Here is a 21,341-nt window from a genome sequence, read left to right as displayed (position 1 = left end):
CTATTGTCATTTTTAAATTACATGTAAGGTTTAAAATAAGACTATGTTTATCAACCGCATGTTAAACACGGCCGTTGGTTGTTACACGTACCATCGATCTCTAGTGCATGGTGCAGTTGTGCGTCTACCAATTATTAAACATTGCCAACGAGCCATGCATGTGGCAGCGGTTGCCGCCAATCTCCTCCTCTTTTTAAGCACGCCCAGCTCAGCTGATACTACCACAGAGCCAGGCTTTCCGTTCCGACCGACCAGCGAGAGACAAGCTGAGTGAGTGCGTAGTTGTCGGGAGCGGCCGCCGGCATGTGGAGGCTGAAGGTCGGGGAGGGCGGCGGGCCGTGGCTGCGGTCCACCAACGGCTTCCTCGGCCGCGCGGTGTGGGAGTTCGACGCCAGCGCCGGCACGCCGGAGGAGCGCGCCGAGGTGGAGAGGGTGCGTCAGGAGTTCACCGACGGCCGGTTCCGGCGCAGAGAGTCCGCCGACCTCCTCATGCGCTTGCAGGTATGCATGCATACTACTGTATTCGTTAAGTGTACAGCGAGTAGCCGATCACTTCTTTGGAGAACGATGGTTATGCTGAATCCTGAATGAAGTATGATGGCCATGCTGTTTACAAAGGGAGTACTCCCTCTATAAACAAATATAAAAGTGTTTAGAATACTATTTTATTGATCTAAACGTTCTAAACGTTTTGATATTTCTTTACGGAGGAAGTATTATATAATTCGTCTACAATGGCTATGCTCTTTTCTGTGAAGTTCTTGCATGGTCGTCCTAGCATAACATTTCTGTACGCCCAGAAGCAGTGGCAGTTACTCTAGTAGTGTACAGGTTTGGGACCCAATTATTTCATTATTTGGACCCACGATTCCAAGGTACGATTTCCATTCATGACTTGAATGTGCCGATCTACCAACCTTGTACCTATCTAGAAAGTTGGGAGTTATTGCCTCATTGGGCCAGCCAACAAGCCTTCTGACACTCCATTTTTCAAGACTGACATGTTACTTTAGCTTTAATTTGTGTTGCAAGTATACGTGACACCCACAACTCAACAAACTAAATTTAACCTAATATTTGCAGTGTTCAAAAGAGAACAAACATCAAGGGAGGGACCGTCGTCTACCGCCAATGGAGAAGCTCGAGGAGAAAGACGAGGTCACTGAGGACACCTTGCTGGTGTCGCTGAGGCGAGCCCTCGATCAGTTCTCTTCGCTGCAATCGGATGACGGCTGTTGGCCCGGGGACTTCAGCGGGATAATGTTCGTCATGCCTGGTTTGGTATGTAAAATAATTATTATGAGTATTTTATACTCTGGCCAAAATAAAACTGTGTACATATCTCGGAGTGACTATAGACCAGTTAACTTGTTCCTAAAAAGAAGGCCGGTTAACTTAGGAATTCTTATTTCTCAAAAGAAATAGACCAGTTAATTTAGGAACTCTTATTTCTTAATCAACATTGATAGCCTTCCGGTCAAAATAAAATTCTTTTTGCATGAATCGTGTGTTTAAATTACATGGTTGTTGACGGTAACTTGAAAATAGTTACTTCTTAGATATCTAAGAAATAGGGGAAAATATATCGTATTTATACTTTCTACTGAAGATTCTCACTGATTTTTGTTGCCGTGTGCACTTGCAGATATTTGCCCTCTATGTCACCAGATCACTCAACACTGTGGTGACCGCGGAACATCGACGAGAGATATGCCGCTACATCTACAATCATCAGGCACGGCATCATGCACTTTCATATTGCAATTTTGGCTGTAGAGGCTGGGAGATTTATTCTTCAATTATGCGACTTTTTTTTCTCACACACCCGTCTTTCATATATTTTCTCCCTTTGTCCTTTTGTTTTTTGTAGAACGAAGATGGGGGATGGGGCAGCCTAATTTTAGGGTCGAGCAGCATGTTTGGTACATGCTCAAACTACATCACTCTAAGGCTCCTCGGAGAGGAGCTAGATGGCAACACGGCGTTGGCTAAGGGGCGTGGCTGGATATCGTCCCACGGCAGCGCTACTCTTGTGCCACAGTGGGGGAAGATATGGCTCTCGGTACGTTTGTATATTCATTCATGGATATTACCCCAACACATACATAATCTTGGAGCAATAATATACTTGGTCAGATTAATGTGTCAAGCAATCTACTTGAGTTTGAATTAACTGTTGCAGATACTTGGGATGTATGACTGGTCCGGGAACAACCCGATCTTCCCCGAACTATGGCTTGCACCGCAATTTCTCCCGTTTCATCCAGGTATCGCATCGCCCGGTTCCATCTTTTGATGCTAGGTTTTTCACGCAGTTTTCCATCATTTGATGCATACTATATAGTCGAAGTATTTTTTTCCAGCACGTACTTGTAGTTGTAGAGGACACACACATACATACTTTTTTTAGGTGTATGGACACACACATATATTTTTTTTAAAAAAAGGAGGATGACCCCCGGCCTTTGCATCTGGACGATGCCAGTCCGGTGCACTCCTACCAGGACGGGTATAAGGCCGCCGCAGCCATCTGCCACGAGTCAGAATTTCACTTCCCCGACCTCTGCACCGACTAAGGATGCATACGGCCATTTTAGTATGAGTACCAAAATAAACATGGTCCTCAGAAAAAAAATTAAATGAGTATGACGATATTTTGGGATGAGTGGTTCCATCACATATCAAACTTGATCCATAATAAATGAGGGAAAATCCCTGTGCATCACCTGTCAATTTTAGAAATTGAATTCGGGTCGTTAGGCTGCACAATCACATGTCCAACCACTAAGCCAAAGCTCTCTTTGCACACACGTATATAACGTGTGTGCTGTCTATAGTTTGTGTGCCTCAGGAGGAAAGCACTGATTAAAGTCTTCACATGTTGCGTAGGGAAATTCTGGTGCCTGTGCCGTATGGTCTCCCTGCCTATGGCTTATCTCTACGGGAGGAAATTCGTTGGGCCCATTACGCCTACGATCCTGGCGATAAGGGAGGAGATCTACGACGTGCCGTACGACAAGATCGACTGGGGCATGTCACGCAATGCATGCGCCAAGGTTCGTTCAGTTCCTAGACGATCATAACCTTTGCTTGCTTGCTTTTTTGAGAGAATGAAACATAAAACTGGATCAAAGTGGAAGAACAATTGTCTCCACATCAAGATCAAGATCAAGGTTTGTTGATAACCACCATAAAATTCCACCGTGAAAATGAGAACATAAGGTCGATGATATATGGCATATATCGTTCACCACTCTGACTGGCCATGTACGAAAGCTAAGATGAAAGGAATCCGACGAACAAAGCCTCGTGACAACATCATCTTGCGAAACCGGTATTCTAGATAATCAACCACAAGGCACTGTTTTAACTACCTTGCCATCGACAATCAAACCAAGTAATTAAGACCAACATGTAGATGGAGAGGCTAGGACATGATTATATGGGTCGCTACTATTGTCCACGCCAAAATAACCTAGAAATAAACATCGAACCTACCCTTAACTACAATCATAAGTATTGTGATGGTTGATATTATTTTTTACATACTTGGTTAAATTTTGCATTGTTTTAGCTTCAGAGAAAGTTTACACGCCTTCTTTTCAGGAGGCGTGGATGAAGTAAAATAGTTAAAACTCTTTTTTGAAGGGAAAAAAGGAACAACATTTAGGTAGGAATAGCCAGGCCTGGTTTTGCAAAACACTGGGGCCAACTGATAACCCTAGCCTCCTATTATAAATGGTCTGAGCTTTTTGTTAGGGGACCTCTTATTTGACGCAACCTATTTGACGCAAATAGGAGAGAGCAATTAGGTAACAAGCGCTCCTTCAGGAGTGTTGCAACGATCAACGCCATTTGGCGCGCTCTCAGGCATTCGTCACGTGTCGCGCTCTGGGCGCTCCCTCCAAATTTAATTTAATTTTTATTTTTCTGCACGCGTTTTCGGCTTTTTAAACGTTTTTTCTTATTTTTTTCGACGTTTTGGTTTTCCACTGGTCTTTCTTAGCTTTTCAATAAAAAAAATTGAAAAAAACATTTTGTGCGAAAAACGTGTTTTTTTTTCTTTCATGAGAGTCACGGTCTTGCTTCCGCAAGAGACACGGTTTTGCTTTCGCGAGAGTCACGGCTGTGCTTCTCGAAAACGAAAAAAATGTGTTTTTTGTTTTTTTTTCTTTCGCGAGAGTCACGGTTTTTGCTTCCGCGGGAGGCACGGCCGTGCCTCTCGGAAACGGAAAAAAAACGCGTTTTTTGTTTCTTTATTCTTTCGCGAGTCACGGTTTTGCTTCTGCGAGAAGCATGATTGTGCTTTCGCGAGAGTCACGGTTTTGCCTCTGCGAGAAGTATGGTTGTGCTTTCGCGAGAGTCACGGCCGTGCCTCTCGAAAAGGGGAAAAACACGTTTTCTATTTTTTTCCTTTTGCGAGAGTCACGGTTTTGCTTCCGCAAAAGTCACGGTTGTGATTTCACGAGGAGTCACGGTTTTGCTTCCACAAAAGTCACGGTTGTGCTTTCACGAGAGTCACGGTCGTGCCTCCTCGGAAACGAAAAAAATAATTTTTTTCTCTTTTTTTCCGCGAGAGTCATGGTTTTGCTTCCGCGAGAGGTACGGTTGTGATTTCGTGAGAGGCACGGGCGTGCCTCTTTCTGAAAGGGAAAAAACCTATGCTCCCGGTTCGGTTTTTTTCGTTCGGTTTTTTTCATGAAAAAAAAGTTCGTCAAAACTTATCAACATGGGATCTAGTTTTGAAGATCTTGACGCGAGGAATCCAATGGTGAAAGCGGTTCGAGATTTGGACGCACGGTTTGAGAGATAAAACGTTTTGAATAAACGAATCTATGAAAAAAAAGAAAACTCCCAGGTTGCGACAAGTGACGCGCTGCATGTGCAGCACTTGTCGCAACTAGGGGAATTGGAGTGATCTTTACAACGAGTACTTCTTAATTAGTGATTTCGCAAATAGGAGGGTTGCCGCACAGGGGTAGTCTTGGTGGGTTGGCCCATGCATGGACTGTAGTAAACAACTTTATTTTAGTTTGGATTTTTTTTAAAAGAGAACATTTTGAATTTGGAACAAAATTTTAAATGTGAACATGTTTTATAAACAAATTTTTTTAAAAATTATTATTATTAAATACGAATATTTTCTAAAAAATTCCAAACATATAGAAAGTGCTATCTTTTTTAGAATTTACGAAGATGTTTTGGAACTGGAATGCCTTTTGAAATTCTGAACAATATTTGAAACATGAATTTCTTTTAAATTTGAAATGATTTTTGAAATTGAAGATTTTTTGGGAAAAATATTTTTTTAAAGGAAAAAAATAAAACAAGTAAAAGAAGCACCAGAAAATAGAAAAAAGAACAAACCAATAAAACCGGCCCGGAACATTCTGAAAGGTTCCCAAAACCTAAATAGGCCGGCCCGTTTGGTTGCTCGCTCGTGGCTCCTGTGCGATTCTGTGCCTGTTTGACGCAAAAAACAAAAACAAAAAAGAGCTCTGGCCGCAACTGAGTAAAGCGGCGGCGGCGCCGGCGCAGGCGGAGACGACCGCAGTACGCAGTGGCTCCGAGCAGCCGACGGCACATCACCGGCCTCTTCCTGCGCGCCTTCGCCAGCACCACCACCCTTCTTTCTTTCTCTCTCTCTCTCCGACACCAACATGCAAAAGCAAAATGGAGGCTGATTCTTTCAGGTTGCCGCTCGCCGGAGAAAAAGTTGGGCATAGTTCCTTCTAGGTTTGCTTCGCTCAATCGTGGAATTAGCAGCACACTTTTAATTTGATTATTTTTTCTGCTGCTCGTGGAAACCAACACAGGGGGAGAAAGCACAAAGCACCACCAAACCACGAATTCACTACTCAATTACATGGTGTTTAATCATCTTTTTCTGCTTAATTTCAGGAGGACCTTGTGTGCCCACGCACAACGCTGCAGAACGCCGTCTGGACCTCACTCTACAAGTGCGTGGAGCCGGTGCTGAGCAGCTGGCCGATCAACAAGCTCAGGGACAGGGCTCTGAAGAACCTCATGGAGCACATCCACTACGAGGACGACAACACGCAGTACCTCTGCATATGCTCCGTCAACAAGGTAATGCGTCGTCTGCTTTATTCTTGAAGCTGCATCTGAATAGACCTAGAGTCACTCAGTACATACGAACCCTCGAATAAATAAGAATTGAGAAGTATGAAATGTGGGCATCATGACAAAAAAAAAATATTTGCCTAGACCCTAGACTCAGGGGCTTGATATCAAACTCACTTATTATGTTTTTCTTTGTGATGTTTAGGCTCTGAACATGGTCTGCTGCTGGGCCGAAGATCCAAATTCGGAAGCGTTCAAGCGGCATCTTGCGAGGGTACCTGATTTCCTGTGGATCTCGGAAGATGGCATGAAGGCGCAGGTATGATGACATTTCAGTTTTCATGCACTTGTAGGTACTTTCAAGTCTGTTTCCCTGTTTTTTGTTTACGTTAGGTACTTAAGTCTAGTATAAGAAGAGAATATATTTTCAGCACTTTTAGCCGTGATTGGATGATTTGTGGGTGCACTACTGCTGTCAAACTAGAATCATGTTTTCAGCTCGGAAGTGCATGGTTAAATTATGAGTTAATTTTTCATAATAACTTTGATATTTGGTGCATGGTTAAATCATGTAGACCTTTGTTTACAATACAACATGCCTTTCATTGTTTCAGAAAATTGCTATTCTTTTCTGAAGAGAAAGTGAAAGTATGTATAATTTTCTATTATGTCAAGGATAGGTATATGATGGTGTTCAGAACTGGGAGACATCATTCATTATTCAAGCATATTGCGCTACAGGTCTTGTGAGTGAGTATGGCCCAACTCTCGAGAGAGCCAATGCATTCATGAAAAAATCGCAGGTTCTTTTTTGTTCCTCATAGTTATTTCAATTGATAAAGTTACATAATGTAATCTAAAACAGTGTGCATGTCCATACCTGAAGGTTCTTTGGAATCATCCTGGCGACCAAAGTTATTCACATCGCCACAGATCGAAGGGTTCATGGACTCTTTCAAGTGCAGACAATGGATGGACTGTATCTGACACTACCGCAGAAGCACTTAAGGTCATTTTTCTCCTGTTAATATCAACATGTGAAATTAGTTATTAATCAAGTAGTAAGTGCTATTATATAACCTAATCTTAATAAATGAATTTACATCCAGCAAAGGCATACACTTGTACAGTGTTCCCTTGGTTCAGTTGTCGATCCTCTTTTTTTAGAAAAGAGGTTGGCGCCCGGCTTTAAATTAATGAAACCCTTACAACCAACCAACGGTATCCTGTATTGTTTTTATTTTGTCTATACAAGAAAGTCTTACATTATTTGATTTTCAGGCTGTGCTGCTGCTCTCAAAGATCTCTAGGAACATCGTTGGCGATCCAATAGAAAGAGAAAGGGTGCATGATGCTGTTGATTGCCTTTTATCTTTTGTGGTAAGAATTCTCAAAAAAATTAAGCCATGTAACATGATTGTGCAATTTCCAAGCATTCGTTCATATTTCCATGAATATGGATCTGTCCCCCCAAACTTACACTGGGAAAAATGCATCTGAAATGTTTTGCCAACTTTAGTTTATGAATGTGGTGAAGTCAACATTCATACTGTTTGCACAATTTTGCAGCTCCTTTCAGCAGTCAGTCAATAGATTTAGTAATTGATGTCAAATAAAACTATGCATGTTGCCGATGTTTAATTTTTTGCTATTTTTTCGGATTTTTCTAAGCTGTGAAGGTCACCTGGTTAACAGCGAATCATTTTTGGTTGTAGAATAAAGATGGGACCTTTTCCACATATGAATGTAAAAGAACTTCGACTTGGATAGAGGTGAGTTTTTACAGGCTGCTAATTTTTTTCTGATTTATTAAATTGAGAGTGAACAATTAATATTTATGAGAACTCGATTGTTGCTTTTTAGATATACAATATGATATCTTCAGTTTACCATATTTTTAACTCATTACTGGTTGATTATATTTTTATTTTTTTTAGTGTTGAGAGATTTGCATCTCAGGATTAAAATACTTTAGAAATACTCCTATCATTATGAATGTTCAGATCTTAATTATTTATTGACTCCTATATGTTTTGATAGTCTGATATTTCCAGAATTACCCGAGCGGAACTCATATTCCAAGTTTTTTTAGCCATGCTCTTACATGGTTTTCTGCTTTTGGTAATCCAGATCCTCAATCCTTGCGAGAGTTTTCCAAACATGATTGTCGATCATCCGTAAGTGATACCGTGTTGTTTGGAAAATTCTTCTCCAAGCCCCTTTTTCTTTTAACTTGAGAAACAAACTAATGGTGTATGATAAAACATGGCAGATATCCAGAATGCACTTCCTCGGTGCTTCAAGCTCTTATGCTGTTCAAAGAACTACATTATGGTTACCGTACTAAGGAGATAGAAAAATGTATCAGAGATGCAGCAACATTCATTGAGAGCAGACAAGGAGAAGACGGTTCATGGTTTGTCAGAAGGCCGCATTTCCTGACTTACCTTATAGAAAACTTCACTTCTACTTCAACAATTCATAACGCAATTATTACTTTCGCAGGTTAGGCACTTGGGGTGTGTGTTTCACCTATGGGGCCTTCTTTTCGGTTAAAGCATTAGTTGCTGCTGGAAGAACATACGAGAGCAGTTCTTCCATCAGGAAAGGATGTCACTTCATATTATCAAAGCAGCTCAGTACTGGTGGATGGGGAGAAAGTCACGTATCTAATGAAACAAAGGTAAACATCTAGATACTATTGCTTACGGTTTCTCGTTTATTGGAAGCATTACTTGCCCCTTGCAAATTCTAATATATAAAAAATGCAATATGGTAAAAATCTGCTTCGTTAGCATGCGAACGAAATCAGTTAGCGATATATGGACCTTCTATTCTTAGGACGTTCTCAATCCATTTCATAAGAAACAAGTGCTTCTCCCGTTGTAATTCTATTTAATAAATTTTGGTTTTTTTTGTTTCAACCTATATTTACTGTGATCTAAAATTAAACAGGTATATGTCAACATTGAAGGTGACCGTGCTCATGCAGTGAATACTGCTTGGGCAATGTTGACCTTAATATATGCCGGACAGGTATGTTTTGTACATTGTTTAATTCAACTGTGAGAGGAATACACTGTTTTATCAAGCTTACATGATTTCCTTACTGAATACCAGATGGAACGAGATCCAGCACCACTTCACCGTGCTGCGAAGGTGTTGATCAATATGCAGATGGATACAGGAGAATTTCCACAGCAAGTAAGTTCCCTTTTCATTTGTGCTTGCAACGTTACTTTTTCATGAATAAACTTAACTGGTACAATTCGGTGTTGGTATACTCCATAAAAGTCCTATTATATCATGTGTTAAGATCAGATTATACATACTGGCTAACCTGACTATGCTTGCGTTTCGATGATAGGAACACGTCGGATGCTTCAACTGCTCCCTTTTCTTCAATTACCCCAACTACCGCAACCTGTTCCCCATCTGGGCTCTCGGGGAGTACCGGCGCCGCCTTTGCTCGAAAAGCACAGGCAGGCGTGCGCCATCGTCGTGCGGAACACGCGTCTGACATGTGTCAGGAACACTTGAGGTCTTTATGTAAACAATTTCATTATTTATAGCTATAAACACATACTGTAATACTATGACACTAGACTGTAATTGTAAAGCTACAAATAAGTTTGATGCCCATAAAAAAAACTCGATGATGTGTCCTTCGAATGCATTTCATACAGTTGACCTCGTTGTGGAAGAAGCATGGATGACATAGTACATCATATATTCAGTTGACATTGTTGTGCAAAAGGCATGTAAGGAAAATTTCGAACAGCCAAAGCCCTGGCTTGAAGGTCTGTTCAAGCGCAAAGACTATGTACCTCCTGTAGTGAGCAATCCCAACCCCAGCCAGACGGAGGAGGGGGACACAAATCTCACAAGTTCTTTTATGTAGCCGTATCTGGCTGAGACTCATTGGACAGAGATGGAACTGGAGAAAAACACGCTGCAACACCACCCTCTCCGTAGGACTATGTTGCCGTGAACAAACGCTAAACACGCCAGACCAACTGTTCGACGATCAACACTATGCTCCGGCTCCTTGATGCCACTCCAAGGAAGGAGATCAACATAGAGAAAGCTGAGAAATAATTATTCCTATCACCACCGCTGCTCCAACTTCACCGACGACGAAGACCCTATGAGACACGGACCGGGACATGATCTGAGGTTCCTCAACCTCCCTGCCATCGCATCGGCCGGCGGAGACCAGGGGAACCCATGGCGGTGCCGGCGGCTCAATGGGATGCAAGTCGCCTCCCGATCTCCTCTCTCTAGGAACCCTAAAAAAGGAAATGGTTTCAACTCGTTGTTTTTTAAAAGGAAATGTGAACTTTTTTTCTGACAAACACACACACATTTCTTTATGCATTAACATTTTTTCAAATATACATTGAAATTTATATATATATATATATGTTAAAAAATGAAATACATGTTATATATATATTTTAATACATCTTGGGTATTTTTACACAGTTTTTAAATTTTACATCTTCATTAAATAATTTTTAAAAATATGTGCACAAAAATGTGAATATTTATGTTTTATACTAGATAACTAATTTTTTTATGAATAGACACATATTATTGTATAATTATAATTTTTTACACGTGAACATTTTTAAGGTACACATTGGACATGTTTAAATACCTTATAAAATTATACTAACATTTAAAAATAGTGAGTACTTTGTTATAACATAATCATTTTTTCAAATAGGTGAACATAAAAACGAAAATGAAAATAAACTAGAATAAAATAAAGTAAAAGGAAAACAGGAAAAAAAAACGAGCTACCTCTAACTGGGCTGGTCCAGGTTTGTCGCAGTTAGAGAGACGAGATGGTCAGCCCACGCAGCCCACGCAGCCTCCCCGACGGACCTGGGTCGTATCCTTTGGTGGATAAAAGTCATTCGGGAGTTCTTTCCGTCGACACGAGACAACCCATTCGGCTTCCCCCAGACCCCCACTACTCGCTAGGTCTCCAGCGATGGCATCGGCGCCGCCGCCGCCGCCGCCGGCGAAATGCCCCTCGGCCGTTCCCACCACCATACAAGATCTCGACGACGATCTCCTCCGCGAGGTGTTCATCCGCCTCCCCGCGCTCCCGAGCCTCGTCCGCGCCGCGCTCACCTGCCACGCCTTCCTCCGGGCCGTCCGCTCGTCCCCTGCCTTCCGCCGCCGCTTCCGGGATCTCCACCCGTCTCCCTTCGTCGGCCTCTTCATCCAACGCCTTATCGAAAAATGGGAGCCCAGCGTCCCTTCCTTCGACGCCCGCCACCGCCGCTCCGACCGGGACTTCGCCGCCGCTGTCCGCGGCGGCGATTTCGCCCTCAACGGCCTCCCGAACCCAGACGGCGACAATGAAGACTGCGGCGACCAAGACGAGGACAGCAACGAGGCGGAGGCGGAGGGGGGCAGCGACGAAGAAGTTGAGAACAACGAAGACGAGGAGGACAGCGACGAAGAAGATGAGAAGGAGGAGGAGGATCCCTCTCCGGTGTGGGAGATCGAGCGATGCAGCGACGGCTACGTCGTCCTCTTCAACCGGAGGGCCAGGCAGATCGCCGCCTACAACCCTCTCACGCGGGCGCTGCATCTCTTCCCCTCGCCGCCGGGCATCTTCAAAAGCGCCTTGACCTTTCAGTTCCACATAATCTCCTCCTCCGAAGAGCACCCCGGCTCGCCGCCCCGTGTGGTTTGTTTCTACTGTGGCTACCTTTACGCCTCCGTCGGCGTCATCTCGCCGGGGAGCACCGAGATTGGGTGGCAGATTTTCCCTGAGCCTTTGATTCCAGGAGCAGTGGGAGCCACCGGCAAGATGGTGAACGGATCCCTCTACTGGACACACCCAGGGAGACTCTACATCACCGTGCTCGACACCGCGACGCTGGAATTCTCTAGAATGGAACTGCCGCCGCTCTTGGCGGTGGAAGAAGGCAGTAACCGTGATTGTGATTTTGTGCTTGGTAATACCAAGGATGGGAGGCCCTGCATCGTGTCCCCGGATCCGTGGGGTGGCTGTGAGCTCCTGGTTTTTTTCTGGAGACCCGATGAATACGACGGTGTCGAGAGGTGGAAGCTGGACCAGGAGTTCAAACTCAAAACGATCCGTTGGCTCACTGAGATTGAAGACGATTCTTATGTCGTTGTGCACGTTATGGATGTTACCGATGGAATCGTGTACCTGCGCACTGCCTATGACGGGTATACTGAAGTTCCTCAGCTGCTCCTATCCTTTTGTCTCGAGACAGCGGAGCTGAAAAAGATCTGTGAGTATGATCACAAGCTCCATCCCTACGTCATGGCATGGCCTCCTTCTTTGGTAGGAGTACATGATAAGGTGAGCCCATATATATGCATGTGAAAATGTTGCTGGTATATAGTTTCTTTCTACGTTTGAAACCTGGATTATATGCAATTTTTATTTACTATTTAGTGGATTGTTGTGGGAATCTGCTAACCCACTCATACTGTACATCATTCCCGTTTTGCAATTATGAAGAAATTTAAAATTAGTCATGTCAAGGCAGCCATGGATGAAGTAGTTACAGATATATGTAAATGGTATTCTCTAGGCTTATAACTGCTTTCTTTCAAAAAGTGGAAAACCTTCCACTCTTTCAGCGTTACTATTGTTACGAGCATTCTCGTATACTTCTTTATGTTGGGTTCCATTCTGCTGTCCGCTTACCGCACTGTGTGTCCAACTGTCTATTGGGGCAACATCGGTGGCTTTGCGTGTTTTAATACCGAGTAGAAACAGACTACTTGTTTTGGGATGATCACAATACTTACATAAGCTTTAAATTCTTTAGGGCCCCAATGATCTAGCTCTGTCTACCCCAAGCTCCGAAGGAAGCGATGTGAATGCTGGAGGTGGCCCAACAGAGCCTGCATCGGTTCCCAAAGCATAATAGGTAATTAACGTTGTGGACTGAAGGCTGTAAATTTCAGAAGTTGGATGATTTGCATAATGGGATACGGGCGTGCACCTTCATTAGAAATTGTAAATGTTGATTCCATTGACCTGCTAGCTTTCTATAGCCTCTGCATCTCCAAATTTTGAAGAATGCGCCTGAGATGATTTTTTAGCCGCCTTACCTTTTCGTGGTGATTCGACGCTGCTAGCATTTCTGCATTTGGATGGTACCCTTTTGGATGCTCGAAAGCCTGCCATTCCTAGCTTTTAAATTCGACTCGTATTTAAACATTGCAGGATCAGATGCTAGACTTGACTCAGATTTCCAATGCACTATACTGATGAATGATGAATGTTTCCACTTCTTTATCTTGTTCTTGTAGGATCACTTAGAGACTCGGTGAGATAGCTGTGGGGTGTTTTGGCGATGCTGGTTGATGACTCAAGCAATATGTATGGCGATACCTTGAAGGTTGAAATCCTTATGTCCTACTGGCTGTGGCTATCTTGGGAGCCCGATGTCCTCCTTTTATCTTAATGTGCCTTTTGCGCATGCAGTATTTTGGAATTTCGGATCTACTTTTGAACCTTCTTGGACCTTGGTACTTTAGATGGTTGTAATGGTCAGATTATGAACAGCATGGTAATTCGAAGCTGCGAGCCTTGTTGCTGCTGGACCAGCAGTGCTGGTGTTGTGCATCCTGGATTGCTGGGTTGATATATGTCTAGTCTTGCCTCTGCTTGTTAATTCTTGATGATTTGCTCTGTGGACTATCTTGTCTACGAAGTAGTTATGTTGGTGCTCTGAATTCCTGCTGCTTGATGATGCCTTCTATCTTCTGCCTCATGAGTAAATGGAGATGGCCTTGATCCTGCAACAAACCAGAGCCAAACCTAAGCCTTGTATTGCGTCCGTTCGCACTACCGAGCTGAGGTAGTCTGTCTCGCCTCGGGTCCACTCTTGGTCAACTCAATTTTCTCATATGCTGCACATATGAGTGTTGAATGCCTGAATTCAACCATTTTTTACAAGGCAGTTCATAGATATGGTTGTATGATCCCATCTTTTTTTTCTTTTTGAGAAAATTGTATGATCCCATGTAAGCACGGGAAGGTCCAGAAAACATCCTGGAGACGTTCAAGCAACGGGCTAACGAACAACCAGGCCGGCCCGGTTAAGCACCGAATAGCCGCACTTGGGCCAACCCTTTAGCGCCCTCGCTCGGTCCCTCGCTCGCTTGCTAATGGTTCAGAGTAAAAAAAAACTGACTCCCTGGATTTTTATGGATTCTAAAAAGTTCATGCTTTCAAAAATGTTAGCGGATTTTCAAAGTTCGCGAATTGAATTTGAATAGGTTCATCAATTTGAAAATTTTCATGGATTTGAAAGAGTGCATGAATTTAAGGAAAAAAACATGAATTCTAAAAGAAGGTTCACAAATTCACATGGATTTTTCAAAACAATGAATTATGAAACTAAAGGATGGATGAGAAATAACAGCAAAGACAAAAACAACAGAAAAAAGAACCGAAACAAAACCAGTAAACCGGAAAGAAAAATAGAAAAGGAAAGAAGAAGAAAAACAGACACGAAGCTCCCAAACCCGGTTACTAAAGACGCTGGTTTTGGGCCGGTGTGGCAGAAAGTTTGGACTCCCCCTACTCCATTTGAGCCTGGAGTAGCGGATACAGACTGTCCGGGCTTAAATGGAGGAGCCCGTTCAATGGCCTCTTTGATCTGGACATATGGTGAAGAAGCCTGTTGGATTTGCCTTTAGACTCTAATTATGTGTTTGAATGCTCTTTTAGACTCTAATTATGTGTTTATGCTCTGATACTGAGAATCAATCACAAGCGCAAGTGCTCCGAGCCTCCATGCTTTTTAGCTGGCTTGTTATGCTAGAAGTTATTGCTCTAAAACTAGGTGTAGAATTTTTAATACCACCCCAACAAAATGGTTCTTTAGATTTATGATTAGAAAAAATAAAGATTTTTCCTGGTATGGCATAGATTCTCCACCTTGCATGGTGGTCACCTCTCAGTTTTCCCTAGAAAAAGAGATCGACCCCATACATATTTCACTGATAAATTTAAAGTTGTATTAACTTGCGAATATTGTCTTTGGAGGCTGAGCTCCGTGGAGCTCGGTTTTGAAAAAAATTCTAATTTTGTCAAAATTCATATTTTCTATGTTTTAAAAAATTCTGAAAAAACACAGATATACATGAAGGCATAACACACATGGTATAAATTTTAAGGGCAAAATACGTTGAAATGAGGGCTATGCAAAAAAGATAAATCTGGGACTTTTTAACACATGATACTAAATTTGTCTTTTTTGTACAGGTCGCATTTCAACGTTTTTCATCCTGAAATTTTACACACATACACATAGCATCCTTCTTTACTTGCACAATTTTTTTTCAGAATTTTTTAAAACCGGAAAGTTTGATTATTTTTTTTTCAAAAAAAGGCCTCCATGAAGGCCGAGAGCCAAACGTCCGTTCTCTATTAACTTGTTACAAGCAATTAGGCTATATCTCATGCAGGGAGATTAGCTTTAATTAAATATGATTTCCCCTCCATTCCAGTTTACTTACATGTCTTGCATCCTCCTCAACAAAATGTTGTATCTATACTCACAAGTATGGTAAACATTCCGTGCACAAAGTATCTAAATTGATAATCCATCTAATCCCATTTGTCTCAAGTCTTGGGATGAAATTGCCTGTCAATGAATAGTCTTGTGACAACTAAAGCAAGCACAGTTTTTATATACATTGTTTACTTCTTAGTGGAAGCAGACGAACGCAGCAACTCATCATGTTTTATTTCAGTTTCTTCGACAAAAGCTCATATTACAGTATAGTATACAAAGAGCACACGCTCACATTACAATGAAAATGCCTAACTTGAATGGACCCAACCAAACAAAATCACATCGATTTCCATGACATGAAGAATATAATTTGTCACATTATTAGCTCGGGAGAAACCGATTGCAAAGCTCTCCAAAAAATGAGCTGCAACCAGCCTGTGTAACTATTTGACAACTTCAGGACAAGAGGGTAAAGGCGCACTTACCCGTGTTTTATCCAGTGTTGGACAACACTTCCGAGTGATCATCACTAAAATCGTACTGCTCGTAAACCTTGAACAGCATCTCTCTGCAGGGGACAACTGCGCCAATCTTGATGCAGGCCAGGAACGCGCCTGACAGCTTTCTATGGAGGCTGTAAACTTCATCCGGAGGCGGAGTCAGCCTGTACTTCAACATGGTAGCCCCAAGGTTTGAAACGCTGTGTGTGATGTTGTTTGCACGGAAATCATGACCACCAGGAGTTGCGAATGGCACCCCGACGATGAAGGCGGCCTCGACATGAGCATCCAGCATGACCTCTGGTTCCTCACCTGTTAGAAATCCCAGTCTGCGGGACATCTCTAACACGCCAGCTCTGTCTCTATTTGCACAGGCAACTACCTGGCAGAACCACAATTTAGACGGCCATCTTGAATACAGTAAATAACACACAGATTTTGTATTGGATATGAGGATAAGTTTTGATTGCTTACCATACATAGGTAATTGTCTACAAACTTTTTAGGGAACTCACGAGCTGCCCCAAAGTCAATAAGATTAAATTGCTTTTCTGAATCATCATAAAGGAAATTACTCCAATTTGGATCAGTCTGCATAAAAAGAGTCGTGAGATTATAACCTTTTGTTTGCACTATCCAGTTTAACCTCATGGAAGTAGATTGGATGAATGAAATTTAGAACTCTCATCAGCCGCAACATAAATGACGAAATGAATATTGCTAGAATTCTAATGCCAATGCAGTCTATATAACTAGCAAGCTCTAAGTCTACCATGTTTATTATTTAGAGATTAAACAAATGGTATGAGAAGCAACACATGCCTGCATAAATCTGAAGACAAACAACTCCTTTATCGTAAGCTCGAGAAGTTTACATCCAACATAATTGCGGGTTTCCTGGCTTAGTACTGCCACCTTATCGATAGGAACTCCTGTACAAAACCAACATGCAGATGTAGTTGTCAGAAGACCCCGCCATAAGAAAGTGGTTTGCACAGAGAAGAGGGAGCATAAAAAATACACAAGATGTGCTCATGTCCCCACTAAGATACAACGATTAACTTTGAGTCAATCAGAAGTTTACACAGAATATGAGGACTTGTGTTGTTGACACTGAACCAGATAGCAGGAGCGACGTGCATCACAGCAGCACTGGCAGCATGGTTAGAATGCGGTTGAACTTCGCTAGGACTCCATTAGCAGTCCGATTTTATGCTGAGTGTGGGGTTATATCTTTCAGTAGCAGTATTGGACACTAAGAACATAGCATATCTGGTTTGTCAGGACTCCAGTTTATATGCTTGCCGCTATTTAAGAAATGTATGGATCCATATCCACAATAACTTGCAACCACATTGGTTATTCAATACTCAGCTCAGTTCTCCAAGAAAATTTTAGCTCAGGAGCAATAAGAAAGAGCAAAATTTTCACTTGAATGTTAAACCGACTGGACACTTAGCCGACATAGTAATTATTCAAGCATAAATTGCTCAAATTTCCCAAGGACAAATAATGAAGTGGGAGTATTCCTATTACTGGAATGATGTCAAGAGTCTTCCAATATTGAACTATCTATTGAACAAATATGGAACGCCATATAGATATAAAATGCCATATGGTTACTTCAATTTATCGGTATGAAATGCCATATAGATGTGGCTCATGCTCTGAATCAAATGATATTAAAAAAAGCTTTCAGATGTCGGTATTTGGGGTTACTTCAAATTCTTGGTCTGGCAATAGTATATAATGCTTAGCGTTTGCATATAACGACAGTTCTCATTGAATAGGAATCCTTTATCAATTTATGTGACCATATTAAACCAAAATTGGCATGGATTGAAAAGTGTCATCACTATAAAAATTATTACAGATCACAAACTATAACATCATAAACCAAAAATACGCAGAATGAAAAATCAAAAGTACCTGGAACAAACTCCGATGTCAACACCTTTTTGCTCGACAATTCATCAGTCACCTTAGGGACGTAATAGCCCTCACTATCAGAGAGCAACTCTTTGTAACGCTTCTGGTTGCTTGCTTCTAAGAAATAATCACATTCTCTTGCCAGCTCTAGCTTTGCAACCTGTTATAATATGAAAATGGAAGAAATTATGCTCTGTCATCCATGAATTCGCAACAATTTTAGCTCAATATTGGAAACCAAAGTTATTTGGAATTCAGAATACCATTGTTTCGGTTCAGAACTCATAAGATCATGAAACGTGCGGAGAAAGACTATAAATGCAGTAATTTTTTTCATGGCTTCAGTGTTTTCGTATTTCGTTTTGATATAGCTGAAATTTGAGTAAGAATGGCCTGGGTTGATCATTTCGCATATAGGCTACAGCATCTCCAGATGGTGTTCGCATACACTTGTGTACACTACTTCACATAGCAATTGTAACATGTTGCTGTACGATCGTTGTGATGTCAAGGTAGTTCAAAGATAGTCACATAAGGGATCAGGAATATAAGGTTAAGGAAGAGTTGCAGCTGCCCGGCCAGCAAGACAAGATCAGGGGCAGCTTAATGAATCTGACTATCTGCACAGGCAGAGATCAACTTGGATTCAGCAAGGAGCAGCCAATGCTTGAGGGGCCCAGACATAGGAATTATAGGTTAAGTTAGAAAGTACAATCCATGTCCTTGGCAAGTTAGAGTCCTAGTTTAATTGAGGCCTGCATGATGCTACATAAGCATGTCCATTGTATCATTCTGGATCAGGCAATAAGATAAGCCTCTGTCAGGTGAGGGCTTCACCTGGTGCAGCCATCAGCAGATAAATAGAGAATTAATCTGTATCCTTTTAATTTAGTACTCCCTCCGTCCCATATTACTGTTGCTCAAACGCTCGATACATCCGTTTGAGCGACAGTTAATATGGGATGGAGGGAGTAGGATCCTTCTCTAGAGTTTGTTCCCAAGTGTGTTAGGATCTGAACTTAGGCCTCAAGTCATGTACATGGGCTATATAATGACTACCTCTAGCTCTTTACAGGTAAGCAATAAACAGATCTCAACTATCCCTCTCCCTTCTCCAGCACTGCCTTCGCTACACGGAAGCCCCATCATGGCTGGCATAGCGCTGTAGAGCGGTAGAGGTCCAGGGCCACATCCTCCTACTGCCCACAGTAATCATCTTCCCTTAATCCTTCCACAAATCACCGACCATGTGACATCTATCTTCCCATATGCTCTCTGGATCCAATCCAATTCTCTAGTTTCTCAATCTCCTGCTGCCTACCACATCGACCATGGCTACCCCACACCGCCGGCCTTATCCTCTGGTTAATTATCCGTGCAACCTCAGGACCAAAGCACAGATCAACAATCATTTGAGAACAAATACTATTTTGAGAGACATGGTTTGGAGATACAAATATATCTGTTTAAATAGTATGCATATGTAAAATAAGAAAAGATAAAAGATAGTGAATGATCTGTGTTGCTTTATAATTTATTTTCAAATTACCTTTATAGCTCTATCAAGAAAAAGACCTTTAGGAATGAGATTTGTGTAAGTCAGGAGTCGCCTAACATTCTCGATATCACTCTCTATACTGTCAGCAACTCCAGGATATTGTATTTTCATCACAACATCCGAACCATCCTTCAAAACCGCCCGATGGACCTGATAAAAAAGAGGGAACGAACAGTGTATTAACTTCAGTGGGTGTTGAAATGTTGATGACCGTCAAAACTCAAAACTTCAATTATGTATGCAATTATTTGAAGTCTAAGAGAGTTGCCTCAGGCAGACCAACCTGTCCGATACTCGCTGCAGCCAAAGGTTCATAGTCGAAACTCCTCAGCCTAGAGGGCCAATCTTGACCAAGCTCGGCATCAAGGACAGAATTCAGCTGCTTCCTCGGCATAACATCAGCACCTTGACGAACGATATCAAGAGCTGCCAACACCTACAAAAAATCAGCACACAAATTCAGTGGCACATCACAAGCACATAACAATAGGCCTAACCCAAAATATTGCAGCATCAGCTTTAAATAATACCGGCAGGGGCACAAGCGATTCGTCCTGTATGCTCAGCAGCTGCCCCACCTTGAGCGCCGCTCCCCGCATCCGACACAGGGCAAGGGCAACACGCTCAGCGTTCTGGTCGGACAAGAACGGCGAGAGTGCTGACTGCTTGCCATCCCCAACAGGTGTACCATAAATCACCCGCCGGGCTGATTCCTGTAGACCTCCCCATGCGAGCCCAGCACCCAGACCTGCAAACCTTAAAAAATTTTGGCACATCATCGAGAAAGAAGAAGATTTAGTCTGCATTCTATTCACACATACATATATTCAAGTAAACAACAGCAAACATTTCTTTCAGTCAGTGTCGTTGCAAAGTGTAACATACTGACCCGAGGGCTCGGGTGAACGGTGTGGAGGGAACATTCCGCTCCCTTGGCCGGCGCCTCTTCTCCACCAGCGCAGGCGCAGGCGAGGGTGAGGGCGCAGGCGAGGGCGAGGGCGTGGGCGTGGGCGTGGATGACGGTGAGAGCTCAGGACGAACCGCCTCGTCTTGGGGTCTAGCTACCGCCACGGCTTCGGGTTCAGCCACAGCTGCGGCTGCGGCGGTTGAATGGGTGCCGGTGATCTCCCGCACCTGGGCGGGGTCGAGGGATTCTCGCGGCGGGGGTTGCTGCTCCAATGAGGGTTCGAGCGGCGGCGCGTCGTCGTGGGAGAAGTACACGACGGAGGACGACGAGGGGCGAGATGAGTCTGCCCCCTCGGGGTGGGAATCGTGGGGAAGGGGAACGGGCTGCGGGCGGCGAGGGGTGCCCCTGGTGAGGCCCGCGAGGTCGGTGGCGGCGAGGAGGGCGGACCTTAGGACGTCGGGGCCGGAAGAGCGCTTGGCGGCCTCGCGGGCGACGAGGGCTGCGCCGTCGAGCAGCCGCCGGAGATCTCTGGACGCCATGGCGAGCGAAGGAGCCGCGGTCCGCGTGGATGGCTTCGGGACCAAGAAGAGGAGCCTCGGGCGGACGACTATTTTGCAAAACAGAAACAGACTTGTGGTGAAAAATAGAAGACGAAAAATAATCCAACCCGTTGGATTGGAGATCGATGGCATAGATGTAAGTTTTATAATTTCCAAATGATTGTGCCTCGTCCATCTCTAATCCAACAGCCCATGTTGATATTTTCTACTCTTCCGCCACAAGTGTTGATTGTAGACGTCTCTCATATCATATAACCACCAACTGACTATATT

At 43.1% G+C, this 21,341-nt stretch overlaps 3 protein-coding genes across 3 annotated transcripts; 2 read left to right on the top strand and 1 right to left on the bottom strand.

Moving 5' to 3' along the window:
* The first annotated feature begins 202 nt into the window (after positions 1-202).
* LOC125516140 (achilleol B synthase-like) lies at positions 203-9,765 on the top strand. The gene is made up of 18 exons (XM_048681616.1): positions 203-501; positions 1,084-1,281; positions 1,646-1,735; positions 1,871-2,062; positions 2,183-2,267; positions 2,890-3,056; positions 5,902-6,090; positions 6,290-6,403; positions 6,765-6,887; positions 6,971-7,093; positions 7,366-7,464; positions 7,800-7,856; positions 8,215-8,261; positions 8,357-8,500; positions 8,590-8,767; positions 9,040-9,120; positions 9,205-9,288; positions 9,452-9,765. Exons 1-18 carry the CDS (start codon positions 304-306, stop codon positions 9,602-9,604), a joined length of 2,322 nt encoding a protein of 773 aa, XP_048537573.1. The 5' UTR covers positions 203-303; the 3' UTR covers positions 9,605-9,765.
* Positions 9,766-11,033: 1,268 nt separating this feature from the next.
* Positions 11,034-13,717, top strand: LOC125516005. Its single transcript, XM_048681489.1, has 3 exons — positions 11,034-12,436; positions 12,912-13,013; positions 13,399-13,717. The coding sequence occupies exons 1-2, from the start codon at positions 11,084-11,086 to the stop codon at positions 13,008-13,010; spliced, it is 1,452 nt and encodes a 483-aa protein (XP_048537446.1). The 5' UTR covers positions 11,034-11,083; the 3' UTR covers positions 13,011-13,013; positions 13,399-13,717.
* Positions 13,718-15,822: 2,105 nt separating this feature from the next.
* LOC125514156 (protein ABC transporter 1, mitochondrial-like) lies at positions 15,823-21,128 on the bottom strand. The gene is made up of 8 exons (XM_048679431.1): positions 20,491-21,128; positions 20,132-20,357; positions 19,885-20,037; positions 19,593-19,751; positions 18,044-18,203; positions 16,937-17,046; positions 16,589-16,705; positions 15,823-16,496 (listed from the first exon to the last, which is right to left on the bottom strand). Exons 1-8 carry the CDS (start codon positions 21,045-21,047, stop codon positions 16,107-16,109), a joined length of 1,872 nt encoding a protein of 623 aa, XP_048535388.1. The 5' UTR covers positions 21,048-21,128; the 3' UTR covers positions 15,823-16,106.
* Between the last annotated feature and the right edge of the window lie 213 nt (positions 21,129-21,341).

This window comes from Triticum urartu, chromosome 6 (assembly GCF_003073215.2).
Source record: "Triticum urartu cultivar G1812 chromosome 6, Tu2.1, whole genome shotgun sequence".
NCBI classification, from domain to species: Eukaryota; Viridiplantae; Streptophyta; class Magnoliopsida; order Poales; family Poaceae; genus Triticum; species Triticum urartu.
The sequence above is the reverse complement of the archived record's forward strand: the minus strand, read 5'-3'. Positions and strand labels throughout refer to the sequence as shown.